The sequence below is a fragment of the Tamandua tetradactyla genome, chromosome 11, assembly GCF_023851605.1.
Source record: "Tamandua tetradactyla isolate mTamTet1 chromosome 11, mTamTet1.pri, whole genome shotgun sequence".
NCBI classification, from domain to species: Eukaryota; Metazoa; Chordata; class Mammalia; order Pilosa; family Myrmecophagidae; genus Tamandua; species Tamandua tetradactyla.
Genome location: NC_135337.1, coordinates 77,386,990 through 77,405,831, shown reverse-complemented (window position 1 = coordinate 77,405,831; position 18,842 = coordinate 77,386,990). Strand labels below are relative to the sequence as shown.

The 18,842-nt window shown below is 46.0% G+C and overlaps 1 protein-coding gene, 2 non-coding genes and 1 pseudogene across 5 annotated transcripts in view; 2 read left to right on the top strand and 2 right to left on the bottom strand.

The window, feature by feature from the left end:
- Positions 1 to 5,017, bottom strand: part of DPP9 (dipeptidyl peptidase 9) — a 47,319-nt gene extending 42,302 nt beyond the window's left edge. For all 3 annotated transcript variants that reach the window (XM_077121076.1, XM_077121077.1, XM_077121078.1), the window contains exons 1-3: positions 4,872 to 5,017; positions 3,973 to 4,025; positions 2,131 to 2,219 (exon numbers count right to left, since the gene is read on the bottom strand). In XM_077121076.1, coding sequence (XP_076977191.1) covers positions 2,131 to 2,186 — 56 coding nt within the window. In that variant the 5' untranslated portion in view covers positions 2,187 to 2,219; positions 3,973 to 4,025; positions 4,872 to 5,017. The remainder of the gene's footprint in view (positions 1 to 2,130; positions 2,220 to 3,972; positions 4,026 to 4,871) is intronic.
- A 251-nt stretch (positions 5,018 to 5,268) lies between these two features.
- On the top strand, positions 5,269 to 5,340 carry TRNAG-UCC (transfer RNA glycine (anticodon UCC)). Its single transcript has one exon. It is a non-coding gene; the product is annotated as a tRNA-Gly (tRNA).
- A 145-nt stretch (positions 5,341 to 5,485) lies between these two features.
- Positions 5,486 to 5,558, bottom strand: TRNAV-CAC (transfer RNA valine (anticodon CAC)). The gene has a single exon. It is a non-coding gene; the product is annotated as a tRNA-Val (tRNA).
- An 8,681-nt stretch (positions 5,559 to 14,239) lies between these two features.
- LOC143649603 (U2 small nuclear ribonucleoprotein B''-like) lies at positions 14,240 to 16,608 on the top strand (annotated as a pseudogene).
- The last annotated feature ends 2,234 nt before the right edge of the window (positions 16,609 to 18,842 follow it).

The window sequence follows — 18,842 nt, the reverse complement described above, 5'->3', positions numbered from 1 at the left end:
GTTTGACCCCCCGGGGTGGTGAGGAGCCACAGATGGTGCTAAAGAGAAGGCCAAGCCCAGCAGCGGCTGAGTGATCAGGAACCCACAGGACCTGAAGCACTGCTGGCAACAAGCCCAGAAAACCCAGCCGAGCTCACTCCTGGGAGCTGCCAAACCTCCCCCTCCTGGAAACTTCAGCACCCCAATTCAAACCCTGCTTGCAATAGGGGGAAACAACAACATTATTCCCCAAACTCCCCAATGGGACATCACAAGCAAAAACCTGGGAGGGTCCCTGACAACACCAGTAGCCTCTTTCACAAGCAAATGACCATGAACTTATCTTGCCTCTGATCGCCACAGATAGCCCAAGGAGCAAAAATGCAATCCAGGAGGTGAGAAATGAAGTGAAACATCAGGAGATCCTTCTCGATGTGATCAGACCTCCAAGCCAGCTGGGCTAAGCTCGGTGAGGCTTCCTGGCCCAGGCTCCCGGCTGCCCTCCCACCCAGAAGCAGAGTCTTGCCCGCCGGGGCTGGGAAGAGGGGCAGGTGACTGAGACGTGGCTCTCAAGGAGCGAGTCGACGATGAGCCGTTTCCCAACCCAGCGCCAATGCCAGGCTGGGAGTTCCCTGTCCAAGTTTACACAGCTGGGGAAATGCAAGCAGATTCCAAGCCCCTTGACTCAAGTCCACCCTCACTCTTCTGACATGGGGGAGGAGGCCTTCGAAGCCCGTGGTGTCCCTGACAAACAGCCCCACATCTCTCCTTAAGGCTAGCTTGGGACTCTGGGACCTCTGTCAGGCGCCTCACGAGTGGGGACCCTCACCTTCCCCTGAACAACCATCAAGAGATCCCAGCCAGGGCAGGCCACGGTGGCTTAGCAGGCAATGCTCGTCTGCAATGCCAGAGGACCAGGGTTCGACTCCCGGTGCCTGCCCATGTAAAAAAAAAAAAGAGATCCCAGCCGGGTTTGCAGGGAGGGAAGCAGAGGGGGACCAAGAGTGTGCCGTGGATTCTGAGTATTGACTGTGACTCTGAGAGTACAGTCCAACCACAGAGCAACGATAAGGAAGGAAGGAAGGTGGACACTCGGCGGATGCCCAGCACGCACTGGGCCAGGGCGCCCACCACTCTGCGGAGGAAGCAAATACCTCAAAGTAGCCCGGGGCGGCTGGTCCGGATAGGGCCCTGGGGCTGAGTCCCGGCTAGCGGGGTTCCCCAGGGAAACAGCAGCACCCCGCCTGGCCCTGGTACCCACCTGGACCTTTACATTGAGTCAGCTCACGGCCTGTGCCCACACAGCACCTTGCGCAGAGGTGAGACTGTGCTCACCTCCGGCAGCAGCCCACCTGACATGTTTACACATGGGACACTGAGACCCAGGAGACCACCTCTTTTCAGACCGGGCATCTGGGAACCGCTGAACTTCATACCACCCCTGTTTCTCAGAACTTCTCTTCAATCCCCTTCTTACCTCCCCCAGCTCTTGTTTTCTCACAGAGCAAACGACCCAGAGTATGAGGGCACTGATACTGAGCTAAGTCTGTCCAGTTCAGGAACAGCAGTGGTCTTCTCCTCCCAAGCCAGGCCTGGCCATCTGGGTTGATAAGAGTTTTGCATTGCATTACATTTGGGGGGCTATGAGATCAGCCCCATTTGGGAGAATGGAAAACAGGCTCAGAGAGGTTGAATGGCCTCGCTGATGTCCCACAGCAAAGTCTGCTAGATCCCAAAACCCATGTCCTGGCTGCTAGGCCAGGGCTCTCTGCCCCCAGGGGACACAGAGTCATGTCTGGAGACATCTTGGTTGTCACCAATGGACACAACTGTCAAGGCTCAGGGCAGGGGGGAGGAGATGCAATGGGCATCTACAGGGCGGAGGCCTGGGACACGGCTCAACACCTTCCAATGCACAGGGGGACTCCCACTGCATAGAACGTTCCAGCCCCAAATGGTCCTCGTGCTGAGGTGAGACCCTGCACAGGGCTGTGCTGCTGCTTCATGCAAAACAGCCAGAAGGGAGCGAGGGGGACTGCAGTGAGGGGGCAGAGAAGGTGCTCCCCCAAGATTGAAGACTCTGCTGGAAACGCAGGAACCTTTGCGGCATTGCCCCAAATCAGAGCTCTGGTTCCGAGGCGTGCTTCTTACCTTCTCCAACTTCCTGTGTTCTTGTTGTCCAGGCGTAACTTCTTAACTTTCCGCATTAACCACTCGGCTGGCTTCGAGAGGGTGGGAGCCTGCAGTGAGATGAGAGACTGCGTGGCCACAACTCTCTGGGGCCAGGAGCACGCACTCTAAGCCATGGGGGTGCCCCGATGCCAAGGGCCTTCTGACGAAGCAGATGGTTCAGGCCCTGCCCTGAAATGTGAGAGGGTGCAGGGCATTTGCCAAAAACTGGCATCTTTTCCTCCAGACGGCTCTCCCAAGGTGAAAAGGCCCTGAGCCGACAGGAGTTTCAAATGACTCCAGGGATGCCATGTGCAGGGTTCTTGCCAGAAGCAGAATCATCCCCAATTCCTCACCATAGCCAGGTCCCTGACAGCCTTCCTGACCTGACCTCCGACCCTCTACCCTTGACCACTGACCTCCGGTCACAATGGCCTCTCCCTTCCACATGCCAGCATATCCCACCTCAGAGCCTGGGCATCTATCAGTCTCTTTCATTGCTTTTGGTATCATTTGTGCCTTCCTATCCTTTGGGTCCCCAAATCACATTTTCCAAGGTCTTCCCTGGATACCTAACCCACAGACACTACCTCGCCACTCCCATCCCAATACCCCATTGCTCCAGGACTGGAGTTCCCCATCGGGGGCGATTCTGCACCACCCCCCCACCCCCACCATGGGATATTGGGCAGTGTCTGGAGACATTTTTGGTTCTCATGACTGGGGGGGGGGGGGGGGTGCTCCCAGCATTGAGTGGGGGGAGCCCAGGGAGGCTGCATAACCCCTTCCATTGCCCAGTACAGCGCCACTCCAGAGAATTACCTGGCCCCAAAAGTCAATGTACCAAGGGAGAGAAACTCTGCATTAATTAATTGGGACAAAAACTGAATTCTATTCCTAGTTCACACTATACACCAGAGTAGGTGTCTGATAGGTTAGAAAATATAAATTAGGGCAATCCCCCAGCTTCTGGTCCTCTTTGCCCTACCCCCTACTCAGTTAGTACATTTAAACATGTGAAGCTTTCTAGAACGTCAGTAGCTAGGATGATTATGGGATGTAGCGCCTCTTATGGGGGAAGGGAGGGTCAGTGGACTCCCCTAACCCAGAGGCTCTCAATCAGAAGCAATTCTGCCATACAGGAGACTGCAGAGTTGTCTGGAGACATTTTTGATCATTACAATAGGGGAAGGGGGGAGCTCCTGGCATCTGATAGGTAGAGCCCAGGGACTCTGCTCAACACCCTCCAGTGCCCAGGATGGCCCCCACCCCAGAGAATAATCTGGTCCCAAGTGCCATCGGCTCCGAGGCAGAGAGATCCTACTCCCTGTGAGTGAGCATTCCATGCTGGAACGTCAGCCCCATGGGAGCAGGGCTGGCATCTGTCCTGTCCCCGCTGAATTCCCTGAGCCCAGAATTATGCCTGGCACACAGGAAGTGCTCACTAAACCTTCTGGGTGGAATGAATGAGTCAACGTCCTCCCTTGCACGCAATCTAAAGCCATAGGGACCGTGGCTTAGTTGACAGCCAACCACCTTCTCGACAAGCCAGATCCCGTGACAGGGCAGCTGTCCAGGTGCTTAAAGACAAAGCAGCACACTTCTGGCCACAGGACAGAAATCATGATGGAAGAGGGGAGGCAAAATGTAACCATGAAGTAGCACTCCAGCAAGCGACAGAAAGCTGCAGCCACTGCAATGGGCAGCACCTCCAGAGCCATAGAAAAGCATTTTCTGTTGGGTTCTCTGTCCCAGGGCAGGCAAATGAATCCCACCAGCCCACATCCCAGCCTTTTTAGGCTGCCCAACACCAGCTCAACTGACCTTCTAAATGGTCCAAGTAGCTTCCATTTCAGCTGTAGGAGTGAGACACCGACCTTGATGGAATAAAAGTGTTGTTAACACAGTGCTTGGAGGAACTGACTAACCAACGGCTCTCTTTCCACTTGGGAGTGGCAAACTGTCAGACCTAATTCTCTCTCCCTGGACACACCACAGCTAACACCTCACAGCCCTGCAGTGCAGTCCTTACAAGTCTGAGCTGCACACTGGAAAAAAACCTTTCCACGAGACCGGAATCCCCCAGGATCCAAGCAGGAACTATGGGGGGGGAGGGAGGGATGACCACAGCCCCCACCTCTGGGACTTTACTCCTAGCTCCTTAAAAGCATGTTTCTTATTGGGCCGGAGGCAAGCAACTTCCTCACAGCTGGCCTGTGACAGGGGAGGGGTCCTGGGTGATCAAAGGGAAAAGGCCACTGGTGAGGGTTCAGCTGCACCACTCAGGGCGGGCCTAAGCCTGGGTGGGAAAAAGATGGGCGTCTGGACAGGCCTGGGAAAGGGAAGCTGAGAGTTGGGGCTGGACCTTACAGGAAAGGTTACTAATCACAGAGATGGCCTCTGCTCTCACACATCGTGTATGTGGCTGAACGGAGAGAGGGGCAGGTGGGGCCCTCAGGCAGCAGAGAAAGGGGAGGCGGTCACCGGCTTTAGCTGGAAGAGGGTCAATCCTCCAACGGGCCAAAGCAAGGTAGGTGGCTGGCAGCCTGGCTTGAGCAGCAACGGGATAGGGTGGGGATCGGGGTCGAGCTGGGGTGAGGAGAGGCTGAGAAGTGGCCAAGGACGGGAGGCCGAGCCCTGGGGGCTGGAAGGCTTAGGGGACCGGTCAATGGCGGGTCCTGGGTGGGAGCCCAAGTGGGACGGGGTGGGCGGGCGCTGCTCACCAACGCGCGGGGCGGCGACCGGGCTGGGCAGGGCGTCCGGGGCCGGTGGCGCCTCAGGCTCGCGGCTCCATGCCCCGGACTGCGGCCCCGGAAGTGGCGGGCGCGGGGGACAGCGGCGGCAGCGGACACTGGGGACCCAGCGGCTCCGGCCCCTTTGACCCGGAAGTCGACCTACCGAGGAGGCGGCCTGGGATTGGCCACCGCTCGGGCGGCACCAAAGCACCCGCGGTGCTGGGGGTGGTGGGGGACTCGAGCCGGCCCTCGCCAGCAGCGTGGAACATCCCACGAGATGCGTCTTCCGGTGCGGGAGGGAGACACCCCCACGCAACTTGGTATAACCTGGTCGAACCAGTGACACTCCTAGGAAAGTAGACAGGCAAGCTATCACTGTCGTGGAGCGTTGGTGGTATAGTGGTTAGCATAGCTGCCTTCCAAGCAGTTGACCCGGGTTCGATTCCCGGCCAACGCAAGAAAGGGACTTATTTTGCAGCAGCTCGCTGAAACTATTATTCCAAATAAAAGCATGAAGCAGAATTCATCTGCAAGTTTTTTCTGAAACAATTTTGAAGTGGGAAGTAAGTTAGGGGTGGAAGGTAAGACTGAAAACTGACAGTTGTTTCCGCCCGGGATCGAACCGGGGACCTTTCGCGTGTGAGGCGAACGTGATAACCGCTACACCACAGAAACCTACGCATGTCGGCATTTTTTGATGCTCTTGTAGAAAGAAAAACATGTTTCACTTGCTTACTTTGTAGTCTGTGATATAAATAGTATTGCTGGCGATCATTCCAGCTCATTTCCATCCTTCCTGAATGCCCAGAAGGAAAATGAACAAGAAAAGATCCGATAAACACACCCACCTTTGTTACTTTATCATCAATAACTCTCTATCTAAACAGCTCAAGACAAAAATTTGCCCAGCAACCCACGCTTAATCAAGCCATTGGTTCAGTTCTTAGAGAGAAGCTACGTTTAAGAGTCCCTTAAGTCTGTTTCTATATGTTTTCCATTTTGCTTCATTCCAAACCACTTTCCAAGAGAACTTTCTAAAAAAAGATTTTTATGTATTTTTTGCACATGAGGTGCAAGAAAATCGGAAAGGGAAAAAAAAGTCAGAAAAATAGAAAGAAGAGAATTTCAATGGCTTTTCGTCTCATCACCGGGAGATACTTTGTTAGCATTTAGAACCAGTCAGTTTCTCTTTAAAGACAGTAGAAGGAGAGGGGGGCAGGAGAGGAGAAAGAAAGTAGGAGGAATGAAAGGGTCAAACTGCTTTGGTGATGGACTGGGTTTGCAACATAAATAAGACGTCAGCAGCAGCAGTGATCCTTCCAGATGACGAAATGTATGGGGAAGTGGACAATTTGTGACTTACTGAGTTAGAGGTGCCTTTGAGACAAAAAAAAAAAAAAATCAAGTCCTGGCCATAGAGGGGTCAGAATTGTTGAAAGACAGTTGCTTGTCATTACTTGGGGTAGTTATGCAAACCCTGAGTTGGTGAATACTGAACACTTGCTCCCAGGGAGAAATACAGGGATACTTCCTGCAAGCCTCACCATGGAACGATCTAGAAGCAACTTTGCTTTATGTGGATTACTGTTTAAAGCTACTTTATATATTTAGCTTCCTCCTTAAATTTTCAAACAGTGGTTCCCCCGGCAGATCCTTGTTTCACCAGCCTTTGAGAGGCTGCTGCGTTGTAACACCATCTGGAAACAGTATCATCACCTTCTGAACATTTAGAGCAGCATTTAAACAAAGTCTCTGAACATATAAGTAAGCAAATTTAATCATAAATCACAGGGGGCCAGGTTATGGGAGCGCATTAAATAAGGTGTGGATGCATTCACGCTGAACTCACACCCAGTGGCACCAACACTCACATCCAACGGAAGCTCCTCTAACACACTCATTTTCTCTCCAAGGACCATCGGAGCCCTCTCACACTTATGAACACTAGACAGCACTTTGGCACAACTCTGGGGGACCATTTTAAACAGCAAAACCAGCCACAAAAAGCACAGAAATGCAAAAATAAGAGCATGGCACTCAGATTGCACAAAGGGCACTCGCCGACAGCCTGAGAACTGGGACAGAAAGGCAGGGCATAGCCTGATTCAACCTCAAATGGGAACGAGGTCATTGTGTGACTCAATTTTTTTTTGCACTTCTGTTCGCATCCACGAATGACCACGAATCTGTGAATCATGTGGACCGACAGTGCAAATATAAATCATCAGAGACCATGGTTGAACCTCTGGGGGGAAGATGAGATTGCCCGAGGAGGAGTGCAGAGTGTGAGACAAGAAGCGATTCGTAAAAGAAAACAAAACCTGAGCCTTAAAGAGCACCAAGGTAGAAGGATGCGTCTGCAAAGTAGAAAGAGAACTGGACACAGAGAGATAGGAGGAGGACCCGGAGAATGTCTTCTTAAAGACAGGAGAAGGGAAGGGGTCAGCAGGGCCAAGGACTGCTGAGAAGTTGGTAAAATAATTGAAAACTTACCAGTTTCAGTTAGGTTTGGAAAAAATGGCAGCCACTGGTAACAGCTGTGAGCATTTTTTATTTGCTTTGTTTTTTAATTTATTTTATTTATTAAGCGTACCAACATACAGACACAAACATTCTTACCATATGACCATTCCATTCTACATATATAAACAGTAATTCACAATATCATCACATAGTTGTATATTCATCATCATGATCATTTCTTAGAACATTTGCATCAATTCAGAAAAAGCAATAAAAAGAAAACAGAAAAAATTCATACATACAAGACCCCTTACCCCTCCCTTTCATTGATCAATAGCGTTTCAATCTACTAAATTTATTTTAACATTTGTTCCCCCTATTATTTATTTATTTTTAATCCATATGTTTTACGCATCTGTCCATAACGTAGATAAAAGGAGCATCAGACAGCTCTGTCATTATACAATCATCTTCAAGAAACATGGCTACTGGAACACAGCTCTACATTTTCAGGCAGTTCCCTCCAGCCTCTCCATTACATCTTGACTAACAAGGTGATATCTATTTAATGCATAAGAATAACCTCCAGGATAACCTCTCAACTCTGTTTGGAATCTCTCAGCCATTGACACTTTATTTTGTCTCATTTCTCTCTTCCCCCTTTTGGTTGAGAAGGTTTTCTGTGAGCGTTGTTTTGGAGGAACAACTAGAGCAGAAAAAAGGTTCAGAGAAGGTTGAAGCAATGAAGGGATTCACCTTGGAGAGAGGGAGGCAGAGCCATTGCGTAAAGAACTGCAATTAATTAACTGATTCCCTCTTACTGGACATTTAAGTTACTCCAGTTCTTCACTGTCTGTACAGAGCTGCTCTGGACAGCAATGTTGCTACATTTAGGACACAGTGTTGCCCTATTTGTCTGCTTCTCTTAACAACAAGACTCCTTGAACAAGTGCTCTCCATCCTTGGTCTTGAATTCCCCTTCCCTCAGTCTCTCTTGAGTTAGGGTGACCGTGCCCTAGGGTTTGGCTGGGACAGCCCAGCATATGCTCCCTTTTGTGCTCCCTCTTGCACTCACTACCTCAGTCCCGTATCCTCCCCAGCCCCCTGCCTGTGTCTGACCCGGGCTGGTTTTTTCTTCCCCCTGGGAGTACCGTCTTCACTTGGAACCCCACTTCCCAGCTTCCCTCCCTCCTCCCTGGTGACCCCTCCTTAGCCTCCCTCTTCTCTCTGTTGTCAGAGAAGCTGGGTTCTCGGATCTCATCGCTCCTCCACCCACACCCCTCCAGATGGCCTCATCCATTCTTGGGCTTTCAACCCCATCTTGTGCAATGTTGACACCCATGAACCTGTCTTCCCTATCTCAGCACCCACAAACTCAGGGCCAATCGGTTCTTTCAATGGCTTATTAGTCATGGAAGCAACCCCCTTTGTAGATTTTTATACTTTTTCCCCCTCTGTCTCCCCCACTGTGCTGTGAGATTCACAAGGACAGGATTTTTTCCTTCCTATTATTTGTTTACTTGTGGTTGTTTTTAATACATTTTGCTCATCCCAGTGTCTCTAGGGGCTCAGTAGACATTAGCTGAGATTGTGAACAAGAAGGGGAGAAAATGCTTGGAGAGGGAGAGGTATGTGTGGTCTTCCTGGTGGAGGAGGAGAATCTGGGAGGACTTGTCACCTTCCTCTGTGAGCCCTGTCAAAGCCTTTAAAGCTCACTTATGGGGAAGAGAGGTCTGGTCCCCCCACTCCTTTAAAATGGTCTCTTGGACCTCTCAAACCCACACGGGTTTGTGACAGTGCTGTGTAACATCCAGCAAGTCGCTTTCCCTCTCTGAGCCTGTTTTGTCATCCTGGGGTTGGGAAGATGTTTGCAGAGAGGGTGGGGATTGGAGGATGGTGCGGGGGGGGGCAGTTGGGTGTTGGGGTAGGAGTTACCACCTCGGAGAGCTGCCTGGGCCCTAAGGGACCATAAGACCATTTTACCATTAGGTGTCAGCAGGAGCACAGCTGGGCATCACCAGCTGCCCCCAAAGCCCCAAGCTCCCTTTCCCCCTCCCCATCAGCTCCTCTCTGGGCCCTAAGCCTCAGCCCTAACGTCAGACCACGCCCCTCCCTCCATACATCTCTGTGTTTGCAGAGGTGCCCCTGCCCCAAACAGGCCTTCTCAGTGGGCAGGGCTGGTGGACCTGGGTCTAGCCATTCCAGGAACCTCCAGCAAGGATACGAGGAAGAAAGAGGAAAAGGGAAGAAAAGTGCAAAATCACATAGGGATCCCAGTCTGGGAAAATTTTCTTGCAAATACTGGCTGCGTCAGATCCCTTTTTATGTCCGAGAATAACATGCATGGAATAAAGGGACTAGGTGCCAGACATCTAAGGAAATGTCACATTTGGAACTCATTTACTCTCCCCCCCCCCAACCTCGTTGCTATGCCATCCCCCTTTTACGGGGCAGTAGACCAGGCACAGAGAAGTTTAGCGGCTTGCCCAAGGCCACACAGCTTCTAAGTAGCGAAAAGAGGATTTGAACCCAGGAGGTTTGACTCCAAAATTTATGCTCTTAAACTGTGAAACTAAACTGCCATCTATGAAGATAAAATTCAAGGTAATACTGTTGGGTAAATGCACAGACTATCCCTGCAAATAATTTATGAAATGGGAAGCAGGGTGGTTAGTGGTGGCCTTTGGATGGGGACCTGGGGTCCGGGAGGGATTTTGCACTCATACAGGTGTGTGCATGTGTGGTAAAATCTATGAAATATACACTTAGCCATTTTAAGCATATTTTTCTTAAACTTTTTATTTTGAAATCCTTTCAAATGTGCAGGACAGTTGCAAAAATAATGCAAATTCCATACAGAGAACTCTGGCAGAGCTCCCACCCAGATACCCAGATCCACCAATTTAAATGTTTTGTTACATTTGCTATATTATTCTATCTGTCCATCCATCCATCCATCCTTCTATGTACCTGTTTTGTAAATCTTTAAGAGTAGCTTGCGTACATCATGCTGCATAAATTCATAATACTTCCAGGCACATTTCCTAAGAACAAGGAAATGAATTTATGTAACCACCTGGAGTGCAGTTATCAAGTTCAAGAAATTTAACATTGATCTAAAGCTTACAGTCTATATTCCGATTTTTTCATGTGAGCCAATAATATTCCTTCAGCCTTTCCTCTTTCACTATTTAAATCCAGTACAGGATCATGTTTTGCATTTCATTGTCATTGTCTCTTTAGTTGCTTTTTCATTTTAACCATTTTTAAGTGTAGAATTCATCAGCATTAATTACATTTACAAAGTTGTGCAACCAGAATCTCTATACTTCTTAAGCAATAAGCGCCCCCTTTCCCCTCACCCTCGTCACCTCTAAACTCCAATCTGCTTTCTATCTCTATGAATTTGCCCTTTCTATATATTTCACGTTAAGGAAATCTCTGAGCATCATGTCTTCAAGGCTCACCCATGCTGTCACGTATATTAGGACGTCGCTTTTTTTCCCCTCTTTTTCGCATGGCCAGGCACTGGGAATCGAACCCCTGTCTCTGGCTTGACAGGCAAGAACTCTGCCACTGAGCCACCATGGTCTCACTTCTTTTTTTATGGCTGAATAACATCCCATTGCATGGATGGACCACATTTTGTTTATCCATTATCCGCTGATGGACACTTGGCTTGTTTCCACCTTCTGGCTATTGTGGATTTACTCATATACTTTTTTTTTTTTTAACATTTGTTCCCCCTATTATTTATTTTTATTCCATATGTTCCACTCATCTGTTGACAAGGTAGATAAAAGGAGCATCAGACACAAGGTTTTCACAATCACACAGTCACATTGTGAAAGCTATATCATTATCCAATCATCATCAAGAAACATGGCTACTGGAACACAGCTCTACATTTTCAGGCAGTTCCCTCCAGCCTCTCCATTACATCTTGAATAACAAGGTGATATCTACTTAATGCGTAAGAATAACCTCCAGGATAACCTTTCGACTCTGTTTGGAATCTCTCAGTCATTGACACTTTGTCTCATTTCACTCTTCTCCCTTTCGGTCGAGAAGGTTTTCTCAATCCCGTGATGCTGGGTCTCAGCTCATTCTAAGATTTCTGTCTCACGTTGCCAGGAAGGTCCACACCCCTGGGAGTCATGTCCCACCTAGACAGGGGGAGGGTGGTGAGTTTGCTTGTTGTGTTGGCTGGAGGATTTGCTTATATGCTTTTATACAAGTCGAACTTTTCATCTATTTCAAACGTGCACATAAATATGTGGGGCAATAGATTTGTTGCTTTCATACTAAAACCTCTTTTCTTTTTTTTTTTTTTTGTATTTTTTTTTATTAATTAAAAAAAGAATTAACAAAACAATTAGAAATCATTCCAATCTACATGTACAATCAGTAATTCTTAATAACATCACATAGTTGCATATTCATCATTTCTTAGTACATTTGCATCGATTTAGAAAAAGAAATAAAAAGACAACAGAATAAGAATTAAAACAATAATAGAAAGAAAAAAAAAACAAAAACAAAAAACCTATACCTCACATGCAGCTTCATTCAGTGTTTTAACATAATTGCATTACAATTGGGTAGTATTGTGCTGTCCATTTCTGAGTTTTTATATCCAGTCCCGTTGTACAGTCTGTATCCCTTCATCTCCAATTATCCCTTCTTTTTTTTTTTTTTTAATTAACGGAAAAAAAGAAATTAACCCAACATTTAGAGATCATACCATTCTACACATGCAATCATTAATTCTTAACATCATCACATAGATGCATGATCATCATTTCTTAGTACATTTGCATTGGTTTAGAAGAACTAGCAACATAACCGAAAAAGATATAGAATGTTAATATAGAGAAAAAAATAAAAGTAATAATAGTAAAATCAAAACAAAACAAAACAAAACAAAACAAAAACCTATAGCTCAGATGCAGCTTCATTCAGTGTTTTAACATGATTACTTTACAATTAGGTATTATTGTGCTGTCCATTTTTGAGTTTTTGTATCTAGTCCTGTTGCACAGTCTGTATCCCTTCAGCTTCAATTACCCATTGTCTTACCCTGTTTAAAACCTCTTTTCTTCTACAACTGGTTTAAATAAAGAATGGCACCTTGTTTATGGTGGAATCCGGAGCATAAAAATTAGCATGCTTGGACTTGGGATCAACAAATACCTTCTTGGCCAAAAAGGGGGAAAAGAAGTGAGGTGAAATAAGGCGTCAGTGACTGAGAGATCAAATGGAGTCAAGAGGCTATTCTGGAGGCTGCTGTTATGCAAGCTTCTTGCATAAGAAAAATCTGAGATAGTTTCATTGTGGCCGTGAAAAATTCTGGGGTCTGTTCAGTAACTACTTCTTGACTTGGGCTTTGAAAAATATTCCTTCTTTCTTTCTTTTTTTTGTACATATGTTATATTTTATAATAAAAAATGTTTTTTTAAAAAATAAGCATGCTTGGGAAATCGCTAGGAGAAAAAGATATAAGAAACTCTCGAGGAGGGGGGGGGTCGTGGTGGCTCAGCAGGCAGAGTTCTCACCTGCCATGCGGGAAACTCAGGTTCGATTTCCAGTGCCTGCCCATGCAAAGAAAAAAACAACAAAAAAACAAAACAAGTGTGGGCAACGGTGGCTCAGCCGCTAAGAATGCTTGCCTGCCATGCCCGAGGACCCGGGTTCGATTCCCGGTGCCTGCCCATGTTAAAAAAAAAAAACTGGCAAGGATAGTAATGATGGGTGAGTGAGAGCCCTGTTGAATATTGTACCCCCTTTTGTATTGAATTTTGATGAACCAGATGTTCATTTTATAATTAAAGCTCATTAAAAATTACAAGAATAGATAGCGTTTGTTTCAAACCATTTTAAAACGGTAAGTCATTTCTTATGTAATTGACATCCTCCATGAACTGTAATGACATATTATCAATTAAAAATGAATTAATCATGCAGGAGACACAGGTTTGATTCCCGGACCATGCACCCCCCCCAAAAAAAAATAATGAATTAAGAAAATCATGATAATCAACACAGAAAAGGTGCCAGGTATTGATCCGGCTGATTAATCCCTACCTTATAATAACTCTCAGATGTTGGGACTCTCATTATGCCCATTTTACAGGTGGACAAACTGAGACTCAGAGAGTTTAGCTTGTTCTAGGAGCCATGCACTGGGGAGAAAAGGAGAGAGAGGGAGGGAGGAAGAGAAAGAGAGAGAGCAAGGACTTTCATAAACAATCTCACTTACCAGCCCCCTGCAAAAGTGCTGTTGCAACTAAGAGGAATTCTTGCTACTGACAAGTCCTTTTTTTTTTAAATGACTTGTTCCCTCAGTGTCATAACCACAGGAAACATATCTATCCTCAAGTTCACAACGGCAATTCTTTGATTGATTAGCCTCGGAGGTTCACGGAAGCTGGCAACTCCCCCATTCCACTGAATCTTTGCCATTGTCATTGATTTATCAAATGATCCTTTTTTTGTCTGCAGCCCACACTGGCACCACCTCCTACCAGCACCACGACTCGTGCCATTTGGAGCCCCTAAATTCTGCCACCTACAATCCTAACACGAGCTAACATTTATTACAGAACTCCTGAGCACTGGGTAAGCTTATAACACATCTCTACCTCCCAGACACCCATTTTACAGATGGGGAGATTGGGGCCCAGAGAGGTGAAGTCGCACATTCGGCCAGGGGGAGGGGGTGTGCAGGGGTGATTTTAACCCTGGCAGTCTGATTCCAGAGGGCACATCCCACTCTTTCCACAGTCAATGGAGTGCCTATAAATACAGAAATGGCCTTCCCTACCAAAACATGATGACAGGGCCTGCACGAGACTGCGCAGGCCTCAGGTTATTGGGACAAGTTAAACAAAAACATGGATATCAGACCCAATCATACAATTTATATCAACACCATGAATGACAAAATTAAAAAAGAAGAATTGGTGGAGCTTAGGCTGAACGTTATTGAGTCCCGATTTTCTTACCAATAAATGGGCCAATGCAACAACAACAAAAAGAATTGAAGGGATCCCTGTATGCGCTGTTTCTCAGGTTGGCCATATGGTAAATAGCGTAGCTTTAAAGATTATGAACTTGAGGGGGTAGGCCTTCATTATATTTGAGGAACTGGGTTCGTGCACAAATGCCTTGAGCCAGTTACAAGGATTTCCATGCTATGGAAAACCAATGTGAATCCAGCACGCAAAAACACATTGATATAATATCTACAAAGGATAGTTCAAGCCTACTTAAAATTAGGCTTAAGAGTCACCCCCAAGAGAGCCTCTTTTGTTGCTTAGATGTGGCCCCTCTCTCCAGCCAACACAACAAGCAATCTCACCACCCTCCCCCTGTCTACGTGGGACATGACTCCCAGGGGTGTGGACCTTCCTGGCAACGTGGGACAGAAATCCTAGAATGAGCTGAGACTTAGCATCAAGGGATTGAGAAAACCTTCTCGACCGAAAAGGGGAAGAGTAAAATGAGACAAAGTGTCCATGGCTGAGAGATTCCAAACAGAGTCGAGAGGTTATCCTGGAGGTTATTCTTACGCATTAAGTAGATATCACCTTGTTATTCAAGATATAGTGGAGAGGCTGGAGGGAACTGCCTGAAAATGTAGAGCTGTGTTCCAGTAGCCATGTTTCTTGAAGATGATTATATAATGATATAGCTTTCACAATGTGACTATGTGATTGTGAAAACCTTGTGTCTGATGTTCCTTTCACCTACCTTGTCAACAGATGAGTAGAACATACGGAATAAAAATAAATAACAGGGGGAACAAATGTTAAAATAAATTTAGTTTGAAATGGTAGTGATCAGTGAAAGCGAGGGGTAAGGGGTATGGTATGTATAAATTTTTTTCCTGTTGTCTTTTTATTTCTTTTTCTGAATAGATGCAAATGTTCCAAGAAATGATCACGATGATGAACATGCAACTATGTGATGACATTGTGAATTACTGATTATATATGTAGAACAGAATGATCAAAATAGGAATGTTTGCAGCTGCTTTGTGTCTTTTGGTATTTAAAAAAATAAACAAATAAAAAAACCCCACACTGATATAATATCTAAAATGCGTGGCACGTTCACTGACAAGGAAAAGAAAAAAGCGCCCCCTCCAAAAAAAAACCTGGTCTGGGAACAGAAAATTCAACCATAACACCAAATCTTCACATTCCTGATGATCCTCCAAACTATATTTTATTCCTTAATAACCCACCAGAAGAGACAAACGAGATGATGTTATCCATGCTATTTCATCACTTCCCTGATTTTAAGGGAGCTCGTTTGGTACTTGGAAGACATGACATTGCTTTGGTTGAATTTGAAAACGATAGGCAGGTTGATGCTGCCAGAGATGCGTTACAAGGATTTACAATCACACCATGACAAACCCTGGGACCTGTCCTGTAACTGCCTGTTGAAGAGTGCTTTGAAAACTATTGCTTTTTTCTTTCTTTGCTTTGTATATTTGTTATACTATACAATAAAAAAGCTTTTAAGAAATGATGAATGGAAAGACTGGTACTGAAAGAAACATCTGAAAGGAAGATCTAAATATAAATAAATTTCTTTGAAAATTTTACTAGATCTTCTAAGAAACTAATGAAAAAGTTGAGGCTATATTTAGTACGATCTTTCAAGTAATGCTGGTCAAAGTCCAGAAAGGAAAACAATTATTCAAGCACGATGTCTTTAGTTTTCCACGAAACCTAAGTGTCCAAGTCAGCAGAAGAAAGTTCTAGACCTTCGGAAGTGTGACTAATGCTCTAATAAAAATGATAAATCGTATAAAATAAATAGATTAATTAGTTAATTAATTGAGTCATACCTGAAGTATATATTGACTTTTTGTTTCTTTGACAGTACCCAGATTGAGCATATATAACTCACCCTGAGAGATCAAATAGTTAATCAAGATAATGGTAGCTTAACTAAGCGGCTGGCAGTGAAGATAGAGAGACTGGATGGATCTGAGTGCAATTTGGGAAGGTACATTGACAAGATTCAGTGACGAATTGACCAGGGCGTCAGACTCACCGATAACCCTAAACTCCAGATTTGCACATCTGAATGAATGAAAACAAACAAAAATCACACCATCCGATGCCATGAAGATCACCTACACCAAGAAATAACATCGGGACAGTCTTCTTTGAAAGGCTCGTGGTATTTCTAACGTTTGTTTTGATAACGTTTTGGTCCGGCCATTTTTAATAGTTAAGGACAGGACACAGTGAAAGCAAAATATTTGTGAAGCACTGGGAAATAATCCAGTCTTTCTTTAGCCTTGATGAGCTGTGGAATACCAAAGCCTTAATTTTATACAATAAACTTTCATTTGTATTAAAAAAAAAAAAGTTGATGACCACGTGGCTTCCTCCCCGCCCCCAGCTCCAAATCGTGGCGTCCCAAGGATTGCAGATACATCTCAGAAGGTACAGGAGGGGACCATTGAAGGGGAGGTGCATGAACAAAGCGAGACACACACACACACACACACACACACACACACACCTTTTGCTCTGCACCTCCGACACCTCAAGGCCACTTCCAATTGTTCATGGATATTCTTAGCACTTTGCAACCAAACCACCACCTATCCTGAAGGCTAAACGTGGGAAGAGATGGGCCCTCTGAGGGGGGAAGTGAAGGAAGAAAGTGAGGCCTCTCTACTTACCCCACACCCCTACATCTCTTCCCCACACACAGAACCTGCTGGAATTTCCCCAGCACTGGGTTTTTCTCTCTCAGTCTCTCTTGGGTGGTGTGGTAAGGGCGCCTTTGCTGTGTGACCTTGGGCAGGTGGCTGTCCCTCTCGGAACTTCTACTTCCTCATCTGTAAAAGAGGAATAATAACATTAGTACTATGTCATAGGGGGTATTGAGAGGATTTTAAAGGGTATGTGTGTGGAATGCACACCAATATTCATAGCGGCATGATTGACAACAGCCAAAAGGTGGAAACAAGTGTCCATTGACAGATGAATGCATGAACGAAATGTGGTCCATTCAGGCAGTGGGATATTATTCAGTCACAAAGAGGAATGAAGTTCTAATACATGCGAAAACATGGATGAACCTTGAAATTCTTATGCTATGTGAAATAAACCAGACACTAAATGGACAAATACAAATATTAAATGATTCCATTTATATGCAATGTCCAAAATAGGTAAATTCATAGGGACAGAAAGCAGATTGAAGGTTGTTTAGTTTGCTAAATGCTGCCAGAATGCAATATGCTAGAAATGGAGCAGCTTTTAAAAAAGGAATTCCTCTCTAAGCATCTATGGGCCATCACTTAGCCCTTCCAGGACACAACTCTGCATGCTGGCTTGCTTAGCATCTCATGGGAAGGCACATGGTGACATCTGCTGGGCTCTGTATCTCCAAACATCTGTGTCCAGGCATTTGCTCTCTGTCGGCATTCCAAGCATCTCCAAATATCTGCGTCTCTGTCGGCTCTGAGACTCTCTCCAAAATGTTCCTACTTTTAAAGGACTCCAGTAAACTAATCAAGACCCACCTTGAATGGGTGGGGTCACATCTGCATCTACAATCGGGTGTGCCACATCTCCATGGAGACAATCTAATCAAAGTTTCCACCCCTCAATGTTGAATTAGGATCAAAAGAAACATGGTTACCCCTACAAGATTGGATCAGGAAAAAGGATATGGCTTTTCTGGAGTACATAACAGCTTCAAACTAGCACAGAGTTTGTCAGAGGCTGGAGAATCAGGGTAGGTAGAGAATGGGGAAGCATTGTCTCTGTTCTCTTTTCTGTTTGGAGTGATGAGAAAGTTTGGTTCATGGATGATGGTGACAATGGCAAGACACCGAATGTAATTGATGCCATTGGATTGTACACTTAAAAACAACAGTTAAAATGGCCAATTTCACGTTACATTAATGTTACTCAATTTTTTTAATGGAAGTGAAAAAAAAAAAGGAATGGGGCTAATTCCAGGGCGTTTTCACTCATAACAGGAATTTTATGACAACTGTTGGTTTGGCTGTGAGGTCTCTCCAGTAGGGACCTGTTCTAGTCTGCTAGCTGCCGGAATACAACACACCAGAGACGGATTGGCTTTTAATAAAAGGAATTTATTTTGTTAGTTCTTCAGAGGAAAGGCAGCTAACTTTCCACTGAGGTTCTTTCTTACGTGGGAAGGCTCAGGATGATCTCTGCTGGCCTTCTCTCCAGGCCCCTGGGTTCCGACAACTTACTTTCCCTGGGGTGATTCCTTTCTGCATCTCCAAAGGCCTGGGCTGAGCTGCGAGTGCTGAGACGAGGAATGCCGAGCTGCTTGGGCTGTGCTACGTTGAGCTCTCTCATTTAAGCACCAGCCAATTAAGTCAAACATCATTCATTGCAGCAGGCACGCCTCCTAGCCGACTGCAGATGTAATCAGCAACAAATGAGGTTCACATACCATTGGCTCATGTTCACAACAACAGAACTA